Source organism: Muntiacus reevesi, chromosome 15 (genome assembly GCF_963930625.1).
Source record: "Muntiacus reevesi chromosome 15, mMunRee1.1, whole genome shotgun sequence".
NCBI classification, from domain to species: Eukaryota; Metazoa; Chordata; class Mammalia; order Artiodactyla; family Cervidae; genus Muntiacus; species Muntiacus reevesi.
The window spans coordinates 1,991,465-2,007,951 of record NC_089263.1 but is presented as its reverse complement, the minus strand read 5'-3'; the positions used below and the strand labels follow the sequence as shown (position 1 = coordinate 2,007,951).

The 16,487-nt window shown below is 48.7% G+C and overlaps 1 protein-coding gene across 1 annotated transcript in view; it reads left to right on the top strand.

The window, feature by feature from the left end:
- The window catches only part of ATP10A (ATPase phospholipid transporting 10A (putative)), a 181,477-nt gene extending 169,785 nt beyond the window's left edge, over positions 1-11,692 (top strand). Inside the window, 7 exon segments of the mRNA XM_065906625.1 lie at positions 2,033-2,158; positions 6,051-6,251; positions 9,429-9,509; positions 9,588-9,692; positions 10,077-10,264; positions 10,407-10,915; positions 10,918-11,692. Of these exon segments, the coding sequence (XP_065762697.1) occupies positions 2,033-2,158; positions 6,051-6,251; positions 9,429-9,509; positions 9,588-9,692; positions 10,077-10,264; positions 10,407-10,915; positions 10,918-11,111 (1,404 nt within the window). The 3' untranslated portion in view covers positions 11,112-11,692.
- Positions 11,693-16,487: the final 4,795 nt, after the last annotated feature.

Sequence of the window (16,487 nt, the reverse complement as noted above, 5' to 3'; positions counted from 1 at the left end):
TACTGAGACTCAGCTTTGAGTGGACATGATTTCTGCATGGAATGTCACTGGATGCTTCCATATTTACTTGAAGCTATACTTCTTTAATGAGGGCGCATCTTGTAAAGTGACAGTAAGACTCGACCGACACTTTCTCCTACTATTCTGAGGGTTCAGGTTCCCCAGGGGAATGTGGCCCTGCTTGCTTGTTAGTCCAGTGAGAAAGCGGATGTTGTGCCGAGCTCCCTGGAAGAGACGCTGTGTGGGACCCTGTGGCTGTAGGGACCCGAGGAGTCCAGGCTGAGTGTCTGAGGAAAAGTGATGGTAGTTGCAGCTCCCCAGCTCAGCCAGGGTGGAAAAGGTGTCCCAGGCAGGGAAACAGAAAGGACCAAGGAGATTATGTAGCTCTGAGACACCCAGTCTTTGAGGAGTCATCTGGTCAACCATGTTTGTTGAGCACCCCATGGGTCAAGCGCTGACTGGGAACCAGGGATGCAGGTAATCACAACATCTACCATGCAGGGTCTCATGGAATATTCAGAAAGATCAGAAAGGGAAGGTAGAGAAGAGTTTAACTTACACCAGTGGTCATAATTGAGTTGTCTTGAGTGCTGTGAAGGAACAGCATGAGTTTCCCTGCTGAGGATGTGGTGGGAAGCTTTGCCCAGCTGGGAATACTGGGGAGGCCACTGTGATCGGGGGAGCAAGCGGTGTGTTCAGGGTGTGGAGGCAGGAAGCTGGGCCGAAGGGTGGAAGAAAGGCCAGCGGGACCTGGAAGGAGGGGCATGCCTGTGGTTCTCAAGGTCGGGGCTGCTTCTCAAACACCCCTGGGGCCTCTCCTTCACTCTGACTCAACGTCAACCCTTCATTGTTTAGGACATTGAAGGCAGGGACCCTGTGTGATGGTATCTGTCTCCAAGTCTGTGTCTGGCAACTGGAGGATCTTAATACATGATTTTCGAGAGGATGAATTGTGGAATAAATGAAGGAAGAAAAGATACACGAAACCCTAAGGCTCCCACATGTTGACAGGAAGAGGGGTAAAGATATGGTTTGCTTTCAGATCCTTACTTTTGGGTTCAGAAAGCAAACATTCTAAGGCTTCACTCTTTTCTGTCATGTGTAATGATGTTACTCTGTTTCACAAATGGGACAGTATCATCACTTGCTCTTTTCTAAGTGATATTTAAGGGAAGCCTGTAAAATTTGAAAAGGAGACTTAAATGTTTGTGTGGAATAACCTTCAAAGATAAGCAAAAATGTATCTTTGACATTTTCTTGGATTTTTCCCCCAAATAATGAAATTCATTCCCAAATAATGTTGTATTCCAAGTTATTTTGGATACAGACATTGTCATTAGGATGGCACCTTCTGGCCCAGTTAGTTTAATTGTGTAGAATACGTTGCTCAGTGAGGTAAAGGAAAGCTTCCTCCCCCGGGCTCTTTCCTGTCTGCAGAGGAAGCCTGCCATCCATCCCACTGTCCTTTCAGGCCATGTTCAGTGCCCTGCAGTGGGCATCCTGAGACTGGGCTGGCTGGCGGGCAGGGCATCCATGGGCCTGGCCTTGCTCATCACCCATGGCTCTTGGGGAGAACGCCCCAGAGGACACCTCTCAGGACAGCTGTCTGTCTGTCCCTGATGCATACCTAAGGGGCAGCTTTGGTTCATCTTTGGGTTGGGATCCTAATTGATTTAGATGAATAAAACATCAGAGAGTGGGAAAAAGCAGGGAAACTTCATACATCTCCATATTTTTTTTTAGTTTGCCTAAAAAAAAAAAAAGCATGGGAAAGAAAAAGCAAAAACTTTACAAATTCATCAACTACATATATTTGAAATCTTAAACATGTCCTCTAGAGCAGTATCCCTAAACTAGAGTGTGGTTGATACTGGATTTTTCTTAAATGCAAGCGTTCATCCTGGAGACAGTGATAACAGCCAGCTCAGACTGGATTTCTGCATCCCGGTTGCGCCTTGTGCTTGGGGGGAGTTAAGACGGACCTCAGGCGCAGTGAAGTAGCACCAATAACTAGCACTCTCTCCCTCTCAAGGCAGTGATGGCCAGCGACTTCGCGGTGCCGAAGTTCCGATACCTCAAGAGACTCTTGATTGTTCACGGACATTGGTGCTATTCCCGGCTTGCCAACATGGTGCTGTACTTCTTCTACAAAAACACAGTATGTATTTGATGCCAGTGTCAAGGATTTTTGATGTGAAATTCATGAGATTCACAGGACTGTTAACTGAACGTGGTCTGTGGGCCATCCCACAGCCTCCCGTTGGTTCCACCTGCACTTGGCTTCTGTGGCTTTTTCCCGGCCTGGTCTGCCCTTGCACCCTCAGTCTCAGAAGTCTTAACTCACTTGCTGCTCTGAGGATGGAAACAGGTAGATCCAAGGAGGAAGTCCACTTGCAGCTTTATAATAAGTAGAGTGACTGTGGGGTCCAGGGGTTTTCATGAAGTCCTCAGTCAGTGAGTGGTCGAGGCTCCTTTCTGCCCCCACCCAGCTGACTCCAGTTCCCAGGCCCTTTACCACTCTGTCCCTGTCTGTCTCAGGAATGGTCTCCTGAGGTGCCCACAGACAGGATGCTCTGATCAGTGCTCTCTCAAAGCACATAGGCTCATCTGATGAGTGGAAGTGTGGTTGGCAGTCCTGGGTCAGCATGAGAGGACTCGGCTGGGCTGTGACCCTGATGCTAAGAAGGTTGTTGAGATTGCCCACCATCTTCAAGAAGCCTTTCCTCATCCCCCTGGCCATCATGAGTGTACGTACGCCTATGGCTGCATCTTTGCTTCTGTGTTCATTCATCAACCACAGGCGTCATCACGTTTTACCATAGTTTCCTGTTCAGGAAACTTCTGCACTAGACACTGACACTCCTCTACAACTCTGCTACGCTCTACTATACACCTAGCCCGCTGCACTGTCTCAATAAATACACAAAATACTTTTACTTATAAATCTAGGATTACAGAACTAGTCAATGAGGTAGTGAAATGGTAAAAATTTTATTTTGAGCTAAACTGATTTCATAGCAGTTTGTTTATTCAGATACAAATGGACTTTAATATACCAATTATGACATTGAAGCTTTGGCCCCAGATTTAATGAAGTAGAAATAAATGGCAAAACTCACACCCGCCCTGGGCCAGCAGGAAGGGGCTGTCACCCTCTGTGCTGGCAGATAGATGCCCCTCAGGCCAGCTCATTCTGTACTTGACCTTTCAGTTAGGGTGTGCACAGACCTGCTTGGCTCAGGACAGTTCTGTTTCTTCAGGGACTCTGATTCAGGGCCCTGGTCTGTTTCCTGCTGACCCTAACATTTAATTCTTAGTTCCTTCACTACTGTGTTCTTGGCAGACAGCTGTGTAGCAGCAATAGCCTCCAGGATGGACCACATGGCCATCTCAGGACCCTACCCTACTTGTGAGGTATAGACATTCTACTGAGAACTTGCTGGATTGTTGCTTGTCCCTTTTGCCTCTGATAGGAGGCAAGGAGACAAAGTAAGTAAACTCTCGGGGTAGCTGACTCTTCAGAGTAGTCCTGTAGATTTGCCCTGCTGGATCCATAGCTCCAAAGTCAAGAGCATGTCTAATTTTATAGATTAGATCCTGGAAATTAATTCAGATTGGGTTCTGCCTGGGACTCAATCCATGCAGGGCTGTGCCGTGCTGTCCTTGACCTCTTCAGATCCCCTTGCTACCGAGTGCCTGGCGTTGCCTCCCCAGCACCACCCCCTCCTCACACAGAGTTGCAAACCTAGAGGCTCCCAGCTCCCAAAGGGGTAGGTGTTGCTTTGAGTAAAGGTGTGAGTGGGGCTGGGCAGGCTGGAATCCCAGCACTGTTTCTCTCAGTCATTAGCTGTGCAATCTGGAGCAAGTTATTTGCCTCCCTTGGATTTTGTTTTCTTTATCTGAAAACAAAACAGAACACAGGAATTGAACTCTGCTCTCTGTAATTCCTAATGAAAACTTCTCAGGCTGAGGGGGAGGCATTCCATATTTCGGTTGCAGAAGAGACCCAGAGTGGCCACCGGAATGGACAGTGCCTCCTGTCTGCCACAGCGACTCTGCCCTCAGGGGAGGAGACAGGCAAGGAGAAGGGGCCTCTCTTTATTCTGTGTCAGATGCAAGGCCTCCGTGAACAAGCACTTAATCTACTTGAGAAGTTCAGAAATAATCATTCTGCCTCCCAAAGTGAGAAATTCATTTGTTTTCAGAATAAGTTCGCCTGCCTTTCAATAAGGAGTAGAGAAGGAAAGTTTCCATAGCAACAGTGGTTTGAGGATAAGGCTTTGGGTACTACATGAAAAAATAATCTCAATTATCTAAGTACTTTTTCTCCTCTTTGACTCCACTTGGTCACTGATGAGTCACTAGGCCACACATGAGGAGAGAGAAGAGCGATAAGCAAGTGTGGGTGTGAAAAAGGGAAGAAAGTTAGCGAAGAAGCCAAGTTTGTCAGTTTTCAGGGTGGAGGGGAAGAGTTGCATTAGGGCATAGACTGAAACGAGGTTTGGAAGATCTGGGTCATTAGAGGTGATATCAATGTAGACTGTGTCCTTTTTTCCTGATCATTGGAACAAGCCATTTTTAGGTCAGGAAACCTCTCGGAGCTCTAGTTCACAGAGGTTAAGTGACTGCCTCAAGGTCAGAGATATGCACAACAGCAGCTCCAGAACCCACACCCAGGCCACTGTCTGCGGTGCCCAGCAGAGAATGTTCTTTCTCCGTGGCTCCTCTAGGCCAAGAGCCCTGAGTGGTTGAACAAGATGGGTTTGTTACTCATGCAATGACCACTGTCCAGTCATTTGACACCTTGGACCTTAGTTTCCTTTCCTCTAAATGGGGTGAGCATGCCGGCCCTGCTTGAGCCACAGACGAAGGAAATAGCTGTTCTTTGACAGTAACAACCACAAATGACGTTGATGAGCATCTCAGCATGTAGGGAGCTCTTGTGAGTGCTTCATTAATTCAGCCCACAGCTGAGTATGGCTGGTGTGCCCATGTCATGGACAGGGTCACTGAGGCAGAGAGTGGCTAAATGATCTGTGCCAGCTTGCATAGCTAGCAAGTGTCGGAATGCTTGGCAGTCCCTGAGCTGCCAGTCCCCACCCCCACCCCCCCCACCTCCATAGAGCATCAGGATGTTCAGTGACCAAGTAATAGTGGGAAGAGGCTCACCCAGGTCCTCACGCTGGGCATGGAAGGAGGTTCCTCCACCTCTCTGGACCTCGCTTTCCTGTTTGGGATAGCCATAGGGACCAGCAGGAATGCCTGTAGCTCACCCCGACAGCAGAGTACCTGGCAGAGCCGGGGGCTGGGTCAGAGTCGCGATCACCACCATGCTTGTGTGTGCGTCCTCCCTCCACCGGAGTCAGTAACAGTACACTGTTCCTCATCACAGAGGAAGGCGGCATCCAGGGTATGGCCCAGATAGGTTTGATATAGTGTCCCAGAGAGGGGCGCAAGGAAGGAAGCCTGGAGGTGGGTGATGCCCCCGGCTGCCGCTCTTGACCTGAGCCACCCTAGACCCCGCCAGAGCTTTATTTTGTTTTCCTATGATCTGTGGTCCTTTGGCCACAGGACTGCATCCCTCCGAGGGCTGTTGCGGTCCGGATGCTGGAGGGATGCAGGAGGGGAGGGAGAGACAGGGCACCAAGGTGAGAGCCGTCTCTGGAGACAATCTCCGCGCACAGATTCAGTCTTTCCAGCCAGACTGCGAGCCTCTCGGCCACCTGGGACAGGAGTCCGCAGGCAGCGTTCTGGCCCCTGGGATGGGAGCCCGCGGGGCGGCCCTCGGGCCCCTGGGACGGGAGTCACGGGCGTCCGCGGGCGGCTCTCTGGCCCCTGGGGTGGGAGCCTGCTGGGCGGCCCTCGGGCCCCTGGGACGGGAGTCACGGGAGTCCGCGGGGCGGTTCTCGGCCACCTGGGACGGGCGTCTGTGGGGCGGCTCTCTGGCCCCCTGGGACGGGAGTCCGCCGCCTGGGACCGGAGTCCGCCGCCTGGGACCGGAGCCCGCGGGGCAGCTGAGAACCGCCGTCCCACCCTTCCTTTGACCACAGATGTTCGTCGGCCTCCTGTTCTGGTTCCAGTTCTACTGCGGCTTCTCCGCGTCCGCCATGATTGACCAGTGGTACCTGATCTTCTTTAACCTGCTCTTCTCGTCGCTCCCCCAGCTCGTGACTGGGGTGCTGGACAAGGACGTGCCGGCCGACGTGCTGCTGGCCCAGCCGCAGCTCTACCGCAGCGGCCAGAACATGGAGGTGAGCCCCGCCCCGCGCCCCCTGCCCCGAGGTGCCCGGCCTCTTTCCGTGGACACCCCGGGCAGGCAGAGCAGGGCAGACGCTGGACGAGGTCACTCAGATGCGGAATCCAGTGCTTAAAATGATACGGATGCAGTCATTTACAAAACACGGGTTTTGAAAACAAACTTTTGTTACCAAAGGAGAAATATGGCGTGGAGGGGTAAATTGGGAGCTTGGGACCGTAACATACACACACTACTGTATATAAAACATCACTAGCAAGGGCATACTGTGTAGCACGGGGAATTCTACTGGGTATTCTGTAATAACCTATGGCGGTGAAGAATCTGAAGAAGAATATAAAACAGAATTACTTTGCTGTACTCCTGAAACTAACACAACATTGTACAACATTGTACACTATACAACTATACTCCAGTAAAATTTTAAAAATAAAATCTTCTAAAAAAAATGGACACTGAAACAGTTAAAATTCTAGAATCTGACCAGTGGGAGTAAAACAATGAATTCTGTCTACTTGACTACAGTGCATTTAAGTAGAAAGAGTTGATTGGTTGTGATGGTATCAGAGGTGTATATATGGTCCCAAAATCATCAAAATGTTTACATTAAAAGTGTGTGTAGTTTGTGTATATCATTTTACCTAAAGCTTAAAAAAAGAGAGAAAAGATTTTTTTAAAACTATGTGTGGGTGTGTGCTAAGTTGCTACAGTCGTGTCCGACTCTTTGCAACATATGGACTGTAACCTGCCAGGCTCTATGGGATTTTGTCCTTGGGATTCTCCAGGCAAAATACTGGAGTGGGTTGCCATGCTCTTTCCCAGGGGCTCTTCCCTCACCCAGGGATCGAACCCACACCTCTGTGTCTGCTGCACTGGCAGGTGGGTTCTTTACCACTAGAGCCACCTAGGAAGCTCTTTTAAAAGTATACACGCCAGTCAGGATGGCTGCTATCCAAAAGTCTACAAGCAATAAATGCTGAAGAGGGTGTGGAGAAAAGGGAACCCTCTTACACTGTTGGTGGGAATGCAAACTAGTACAGCCACTATGGAGAACAGTGTGGAGATTTCTTAAAAAACTGGAAAGAGAACTGCCATATGACCCAGCAATACCACTTCTGGGCATACACACTGAGGAATCCAGATCTGAAAGAGACACGTGCACCCCAATGTTCATCGCAGCACTGTTTATAATAGCCAGGACATGGAAACAACCTAGATGCCCATCAGCAGATGAATGGATAAGGAAGCTATGGTACATATACACCATGGAATATTACTCAGCCGTTAAAAAGAATTCATTTGAATCAGTTCTAATGAGATGGATGAAACTGGAGCCCATTATACAGAGTGAGGTGAGCCAGAAAGATAAAGAACATTACAGTATACTAACACATATATACGGAATTTAGAAAGATGGTAACAATGGCCCTATATGCAGGGCAGAAGAAGAGACGCAGAAGTACAGAACAGACTTTTGAACTCTGTGGGAGAAGGGGAGGGTGGGATGTTTCGAAAGAACAGCATGTATATTTTCTGTGGTGAAACAGACCACCAGCCCAGGTGGGAGGCATGAGTCAAGTGCTCGGGCCTGTTGGGCTGGGAAGATCCAGAGGAATCGGGTGGAGAGGGAGGTGGGATGGGAGACCGGGATGGGGAATTCGTGTAACTCTATGGCTGATTCACATCAATGTATAACAAAACCCACTGAAAAATAAAAAAATTAAAAAAAAAAAAAAAAAAAGGACCTGGAAGCTTACAAAAAAAAAAATAAAAAAAATAAAAGTATACCAAGATGAAAATGTCTTTACACTAAAAGTTTCCAGGAGCCCAAGGAAAGCCTATTTGGAATCCAAGTCAGGGACATGTGGGATGGCTGTAGGCAGATCAGGGATTTTTCTAAAACATCTCCAAAAGAAATGTGATTTTCTTTGAATAGGGATTAATGAGAAGATAAATCCATAGGGGAACTCTGGAAAAACCAAGTGAACACAAACCGATAATGTAAATAGACGTTTACATTAATACACTTCGTAGATTGGCATGCTGACTCCCAGCTGTCCCAGCTGGTCAGTAAAGAAAGCCACGTCAGTGCTTCTCTTGGGCTGATTGGAATTATACATGTGCCCAGGGAATAGAGCCCAGCATCTCCCACAGTGGTCTCTAGATAATTCAGAACTGATTTACTGAAGCACTGACTTCCCACTGGGCTTCCCAGGTGGTGCAGTGGTAAAGAATCCACATGCCAATGCAGGAAACACAGGAGATAAGGGTTCGATCCCTGGGTGGGAAAGATCCCTAGAGCAGGAACTGGAAATCCTCTCCAGTATTCTTGCCTGGAAAATTCCCTGGACAGAGGACCCTGGCAGTCTGCAGTTCGTGGGATGGCAAAGAGTCAGACACAACTGAACGACTGACTTCCCGTGGGCAGCCTGGGACGCAGGCTACCGAGGGTCCGGTAAATGAGGGGCTCTGCTCGTCACTTGGGGGCGCTCCTGTACTCAGCCGGGTCTTACCTCCTGGGTGAGTTTGTTCTGGGGACTAACAGGAAGGGGCTGGCTTTCCTGAGTGCTCGGTAATCGCTCATCTTGTCTGCGCTGTGTTCTGTGGGCCAGTGCTCGTTCCTGCAGCTCAGAACTCAGGGTCAGATACAGACATGGGCACCCAAGGAAGACTTGATTAGTCCATTTCATAGTCATTTTTGCCTTTTATATGCAGCTAATTGATTTTAACATTAGGAAACATCCGTGATTTGATGTTAAAATAACTCAGTTTTAAGAAACATTCTAGGGGGTCCACCAACAGAGGGAAGCAAAGCCCTTTACAAAGTAGAAGGACTCAGGTTGGAGCGCCTGCCAGAATTTCATGCTCTAGTCCATGGCTAGGGAAACTCCTCATGGGATTTTAGAATGCATTTTCTCTTTTTCCCGTTGTAACGGACCTTGCAGACCCAGATGCTGTCAGTGGCCAACTCAGCCTCAAGGGCCCTTGCGGAGCCTATCCATAGTGTTTTTCCACCATCCCCCAGCCCCGGGACCTCCCTCTCCAAGGCCTGAGTTAGCAAGTGTCCCTGGGGTGCTCGGCTTGTGCCTCTGCGGCCCCCGGGGGTGACTGGAAAACCGTGTGAAGAGATGAGGCCATCCCCGTAATGCCTGTGCTTGTTCTTGTGTCTCAGGAATACCGGCCTCGCACGTTCTGGCTGAACATGGCCGATGCTGCCTTCCAGAGCCTCGTGTGCTTTTTCATTCCCTACCTGGTAAGTTGGCCCCTGGCCAGACCTTTCCTGCCAATTTCATCCGGTGACGCGCAGACAGAGGACCCCACTGTCTTTCAGGCCTACTATGACTCCGACACAGACATCTTCACCTGGGGCACCCCCATCACTGCCATCGCCCTGTTCACCTTCCTCCTGCACCTGGGCATCGAGACCAAGACCTGGGTGAGAACCGTGGGACCGACCCGGAAGGGGGCTGGTCTGTGAGCCCTCACTGACGTGCCCGGTCTGTGAGCTTGAGCCGGGTTTTGCGAAGCCAACCTCTCTGTGCTGAGAACACACCGGGTCTCCGGGCCAGCCACGTGGACCCAAGCCTGGGTAGGGCAGCTCCAGCCCACGCCCGCGCCTGTCCTGGGCAGCGCTGGGTTCCTGCCCGCAGAGCCCCCGCAGAGCCCCTCCACCCCCCTTCCCCTGGCCCCTGACGTCCATCGTCCAGCCTGTGCTCACGCTGACCCACCCTGTTCCCACTCTGAGAACACTGCGCCTGCTCTGGGAGGACTGGTGCGTTTTTGTTGAAACAGAAGCCCTGTTGTGCTCTTTGTCCCTCAGACCTGGCTCAACTGGACAGCTTGTGGCTTCAGTGTCGTGTTATTTTTCACCGTGGCTTTGATTTACAATGCTTCTTGCGCGACGTGCTACCCTCCCTCCAACCCCTACTGGACCATGCAGGCGTTGATGGGCGACCCCGTGTTTTACTGCATTTGTCTGCTCGCGCCCGTGGCTGCTCTGCTGCCCAGGTAGGGGTACGGGACAGCGGCCTTCAGGTCCCACGTGAGCGCGGAAAGTTCTGTCTGTGCTGTGCTCCTGGACCATTCGAATCCCAGAGCTCAAACGCTTTGCGGCAGCAGTAGTTGACTGTGTTCTGTATGTTCTTTCCAGGTTGTTTTTCAAAGCCCTGCAGGGGACCCTTTTCCCTACCCCGCTGCAGCTGGGACGCCAGTTAGCCAAGCGGTCCCCCGGGAAATTCAGGGCTCCCGGAGAGACCTCTGCTCAGGGGCACATCCCGGGAGAAGCAAGGACGGAGCCACCGGGACAGAGGAGCTTCAGCGCCGCGCGGTCCGTCTCCCAGGACTGCAGCTCACGGGTGTCCCCGGGCGCGCGGCAGCCGGCCTGCTCCCCCGAGGCTGGCGGGGAGCCCAGCGCGGTGGACGTGGGCGTGCTGCAGAGGGAGGGCACCCTGCCGGACGGGCTGGGCAGCCAGCCCTCCCGGTCCTCCTCGCCGGGGCCAGTGGCCGTGGAGGGCTGTCCGGGAGGCTCCAGGATGAAACCCGTGAGCGCCAGCCGGCCAGCCCACTTGCCGTCCGTCTTCAGCGTGCCCGGCCTCAGCTCCCTCAACTGGATGTCCTCGCTGTCCCTGGTCAGCGGGCTAGGCAGCGTCCTACAGTTCTCCCGGAGCGGTCTGCCCATGGACAAGCGCGACGGCGACTTCCTGCCCGGCTCCGCGCCGCCGGACCGGGACCTGTGTGGCTTGAGCGGGCAGACCACAGACTGCTTCTAGGACCTGCTTCCAAGAAGCGCGACTGGCAGTGCAGAGTGAAAACCTTGAAATGCCCCCCCCCGCCTTTTTTTTTTGAAAGATGTTAATATTATTTATGTTTATTATTTGCACAGAGTTCTAGTGAGGTATATTTTATATATTTCCGAGGCTGACACAGGAAATGAAAGGTACCGAAAAAAGAAAGTTTATTTTTAAAAATTTTTAAGCAGAGTATATTGAAAAGAAAAATAAGAGCTTTATCTTATATAAAAGTTTAAAGAAGAGTGACACTTGAAAAGGTGTGTTTAGATTTATTTTTTCATCTCATTTTATTAAAGAAAATGCAGTCTGTTTGGTTTGCTTCAGTATGTGTGACCTTTGCTTTCCCTGAGGGTAAGCACAAGGAACCCCCAGCGAGTGTGGATGGGGTTGGGGGAGGTGATGGGCACACATGTGGCTTTGGCAGAGATCCTCCCTGTCTGTCTGTCAGTCCCACCACTAGGGGAGTTGGGTCTCTGCTTCACCAGGAAAGGGAAACTGAGAACTCTGGGAAAGCAGACACACACAAAATTCATTCCAACGTTCATTTCTATGCAGGCATTTGGTAAAGATCACCTGTATGTATTATAATTCCTATGTAGGTCCTTGCCTGTTAAAATCATAACAAGCAATAAACAGCCTTCACTTTGCAAAGAGATCGTGTCTGATTGCCACTGTTGTGTGATGTTATTAATATGTTACCTAATGTTACTAAAGACCTGTTCATGTGCCCAATATGCAGGCAGGTCAAACAAACCAATATGTTGGAGTTCAAAGCAGAGAAATGTTTGCTGCAGGACCAAGCAAAGAGAATGGGTGGCTTGCGCTCAAAAAGTACCAGGAACACCCCTAAGGATTTCCACAAAATGTTTTTAAAGGCCACATGAGGAAGGGGCATCCCAGGGTCTGTGATCAGCTGTGACAATTCCCTGATTGGTTGATGGTGATCAGTCTCTAGGTGCCAGAAAGTCTGGAGGCTCATGGTCATCAAGCAGTTCATTTCTTCCATCTGGTGGTGGTTCCAACATCTGGAAAATTCAGGAAATATGCATCAGACACTATTATCTAGGTACCTCAAAGAACAGCTACAGCAGAGGATATGGGGATGGGTCCATCCCAGGAAGACCCTGTAGGGTCCCGCTCTTTGCTGCACTAACAGAACATGTTCTGAGTACCCTGGGACACTTCTTCATGGCAGGTTCTTTTAGATTCCATGAAGGAAGTAGCTGGGTGACATGCATGCTGCACACTGGGATGTTGACACAGGCTATACCTGCACCAGGCTTCCCCACCTGCAAGGCACTTCATGCCAAGAGGCTGGGCCTTTTACCTTTTTGTCTTAGGAGTCACCACTGCCATCTCTCTAAACAGAGATAAAGGGAAGGAAGAGATGATAAGAATTCGAGGCAGCTATGTAGTATTTCCCCTTCAGAACCCTCTCTTTGGCTCTGCCAGCCACTGTGAGTTGCCTGCTTGCTCAACCTGGGGGCGTGAAGTGAGCAGGATGTGCTTCTGCTCAGGGCCCTGTGGAGCTATGCAGTGTGTGGAGGTTGGAGGATCTCAGGACTATGAAGTTTCTGAGCATAGCATGCCAGGTAGAATGGCATTACCCAGTGTATGTGACTCATTGCACGTGGCAGAAAACATGCCTTATCTGGTCAGATGGAAAGGAAGACAGGGCTCATCTGCAAAGCCAGAGAGGTGGGCCCTGAGGCAACCAAACACACAACTCAGACCTCGGGTTTCCCCTTCCTTCCAGTGCTCAGCTCTCTGAGGTCAGCTCGATCCCAAGGCTGGTTCTGTTCCTGGTGGTGACGTGGCTAGAACCATCCCAGAACAAGTGCTCGCATCATGCTCCAGAGGGGAGAGAGAGTCACTCTCCACATACTGAGCAGACGCAGTTTTCTGGACCTCTCCCGGGTTGCAGGACGGCCTTAAGCCAGTTCCTGGCAAACTGTGGGGAATGTCCTGATAGCTAGGAGAGAGGTCAGCTTCCGTCCAACTACCAGGGCTGCATATGTGGATACTCAGTAATATCTGAGTCTGTTAGAGGGACAAGAGAGGAGAGGAAGGGGAGGGATTTCAGCAGCCATCAATGCCCAAGACTGAGGGTCATCCCATCTCACCCATCCCCACCCCCATGCCTGAGGTTACTTCATCTGTTTTTGGAGCAACATATATGAAAAGAATTTCCTTGGGAAGATAGGCAACTCTACTGTTGCCTGAATTAAGGATTGTTAGTACAAGAAGAACTAGACACATCTCAGTATCTGAGAGTTCAAACATCTCAGCTTCCAGACTTTCCTGTCTTCACAATTGCCTTCTTTCCAAAGACATCTTACCGTGACTTCTCTGGTGGCACAGTGGATAAGAATCCATCTGTGATGCAGGGGACACGAGTTTGATCCCTAGTCTGAGAAGATGCCACAAGCTGCAGAGCAACTGAACGCATGCACCACAACTGCCTGAAGCCTGTGTGCCCAGAGCCTTTACTTCACCGCAACAGAAGGCAGTGCAGTGAGAAGCCAGCACACCGAAATGAAGAGGAGCCCCTGCTGCAACTAGAGGAAGCCCCCACAAAGCAGCAAAGACCCAGCACAGCCAAAAATAAAGCCGTTTTACCTCCATAGATACTTCCTCCTGGGAAATGGAAGGATCCAGAAAGATAGTTTGTGACTATGCCTATCAAGGCCATTTCAGAGAAAAAAGTGTCAAAAAGGGCATTAGCTGTTAGCTGCCCAAAGGATGAGGAATGTTTCTAGAAGCCTACAATAATACATTGCAAATAGCTAAATTTGATCTGAAATAATCATCCTAGAGATGAACTCCATGATTATCTCAAAAGAGCCCTGGGAGGACTTCGCTGGTGGTCCAGTGGCTATGAACATGCCTATTAACACAGGAGACATGGGTTCCATCCATGGTCAGGGGAGGTCCCACATGCTGCAGAGCAATTAAGCCCATGCATCACAATTACGGGGCCTGTGCTCTAGAGCCCTTGTGCCACCACTACGGAGCCCATGTGCTGGAACTACCAAAGCCTGTGCGCCTCGAACCTGTGATCTGCAGAAAGAGAAGCCACTACAATGAGAAGCCTGTGAGCTCAACGAAGAGTCTCCCCTGCTTGTCGCACCTGGAGAAAGCCCACCGGCAGCGCTGAAGACCCAGTGCAGCCAGAAATAAATAAATAAAAGTGTCCTAGGAAATACATGTCACGTCACTCAATCCTAATCACACATCCAAAATAAGGAGGCGGCCTCTGCTCTTGGTGACAAAATGGCTGGACTAAGTATTTGACATTGTCCTGTCTGATTCTGTGACCCCTTGAACTGAGCCCACCAGGCTCCTCTGTCCATGGGTATTCTCCAGGCAAGAAGACTGGAGTTGCCATGCCCTCCTCCAGGGGATCCTCCCAACCCAGGGATCAAACCAAGGCATTGTACACTGCAGGCAGATTCTTTACTGTCTGGCCAAACCAATTTTAAGTTCTTGGAGGTCAGATCTTATGTCATTCTCACCTTACACCCTTGACACTAGCACAGAACCTAATTCTTAGAACACACTCAAGAAATATTTGATGACTCCAAGTACTAACGTTTATACTAAAACACTAAAGGCCTTAGAAGGTTAGAAACAGTAAAGGAAAGTTGAAAGAAACAGAGATAAAGACAAAGCAACAGAGAGAAAGGAAAGCTTCTATTAGAAACAGATAAAGGAAAGTCTCTTGTTATAATCCAGTATTAGTTAATATTTCCTGGAATTTTGAGGTAATGCAATAAGATATGAACTTTTAAAAAGAATGAATATTGGAAATACAGACCAAATTATCACTCCTTACACATATTGAAACTGTGCACCTCAGATGCAACTTGAACCCACCAAAACCAGGAACCCAGCCAAAACCGAGACTGGGTCTTTCAACACACTGTCTTTTTGCCGAAATCACACACCTGGTCTCAGGACTTACTGAAGTTCAGATTCTTTAATGTCTCATTGCAGAAAGAATACAGTGAAACACAAAGTGATAGGCAAGAAAAGAATTTGTTTAAAGAGATACACATTCCATCTCAAAAGGTGAAAATGGCCTTGGGAGAAATAAACTTCCCAGACAGAGAGTGGGCCATCTCAGAAGAAAAAGACCCTGAAACATAGAGTGATTAATTTTTATGGGCTGGTTAATTCCATAGGCTGAGTTGGAGGATTATTCCAACTATCTGGGGGAAGAGGCAGGAATTTCCAGGAGTTGGGCTCCTGCACAGTTTTTGACGTTTTATGATCAGCCTGGAAACTGTCATGGTGCTGGTGATTGTGTCATTTAGTTGATGTGTTACAGTGAATGTATAGTGTGGCTCAGGGTCTACTGGATGTTGAATCTTCCACTATCTTGGACCTAGTTAGTTCTAACTAGTTAATTTCCTCAATGTCATTCTTTTAAAGGTTGTACCCTGCCCCCTTCCCTCGTCTTTCATTCCCCCCTCAGAAATTTTACTCCCATATTCTTATGGGAAGTAGAGGGTTAGCAGTCTATCTTCTGTAACTACTTCAAGTCTGACTAGTACATCAATGCCACTGGTCAGGGAGTAAAAATCTCTGGATGCCTGATCTAGGGGTCACTGGGCAAGATAGCTACTAGTTTTAAGTCTGTGTGGGCTGGAATCCTTTCATAGCCATCATCTTGATATGCAACTGTTACAACTGTTTCCTTAGCCTTCTTATGAATCTTCTTGATGATGAAGCACTTTTTGTAACAGCATCAGAGTACAAAAATAGCTATCTATAAACCACAAGACTTAAAAGATAGGGTTAAATATCTGATTACAGTATAATCTATAAAAGAAACTTGGTTGCAATAACCAGAATTATGATTACATTTAAATTAACACACCCAGTAATCCTAGTTAAATGTATATCTTTGAGATACCTTAGGAGCTCTCTAAATCATCCCAAAGTTAGTTGAAAATCAAAAGAACTTTAATTAAAATTTGATATTTGGGAAGTTTGTCAAAAAGTTTTCAAAAACCTGGTTAAATAAGATCATAAGTCACTATGGGAAAATACTTATTCTTTAACCAAAGTTAGAAGAGCTCTCAAAAGCAAATACAGACCACTTAAAGAAATTAACATAGTGTCTTATCAAAAACAGCATTTCAAGAGAACTTTAAAGAAACCAAATCCAGTCTTGCCCCAGCCCTGTCCCAACAAAATTCATCTGCCCATCTAAATTTAATTAATTCATCTGCCCATCCAAGCTTAGAAGATCCAGATCATGCACAATTCTTTTTTCAGTATTTCTTTTATTCCTCACACCTTCTTTTATTGAAAACATACATTTTGCTATCCTTAAATGCTTATTTCACATGAAGTTACTTTTCTGGATGACAAATTTGCAATAGGAATAACAAATTTGACCTTCAGTAAACCTAGATACAGCAGAAGTATTACAC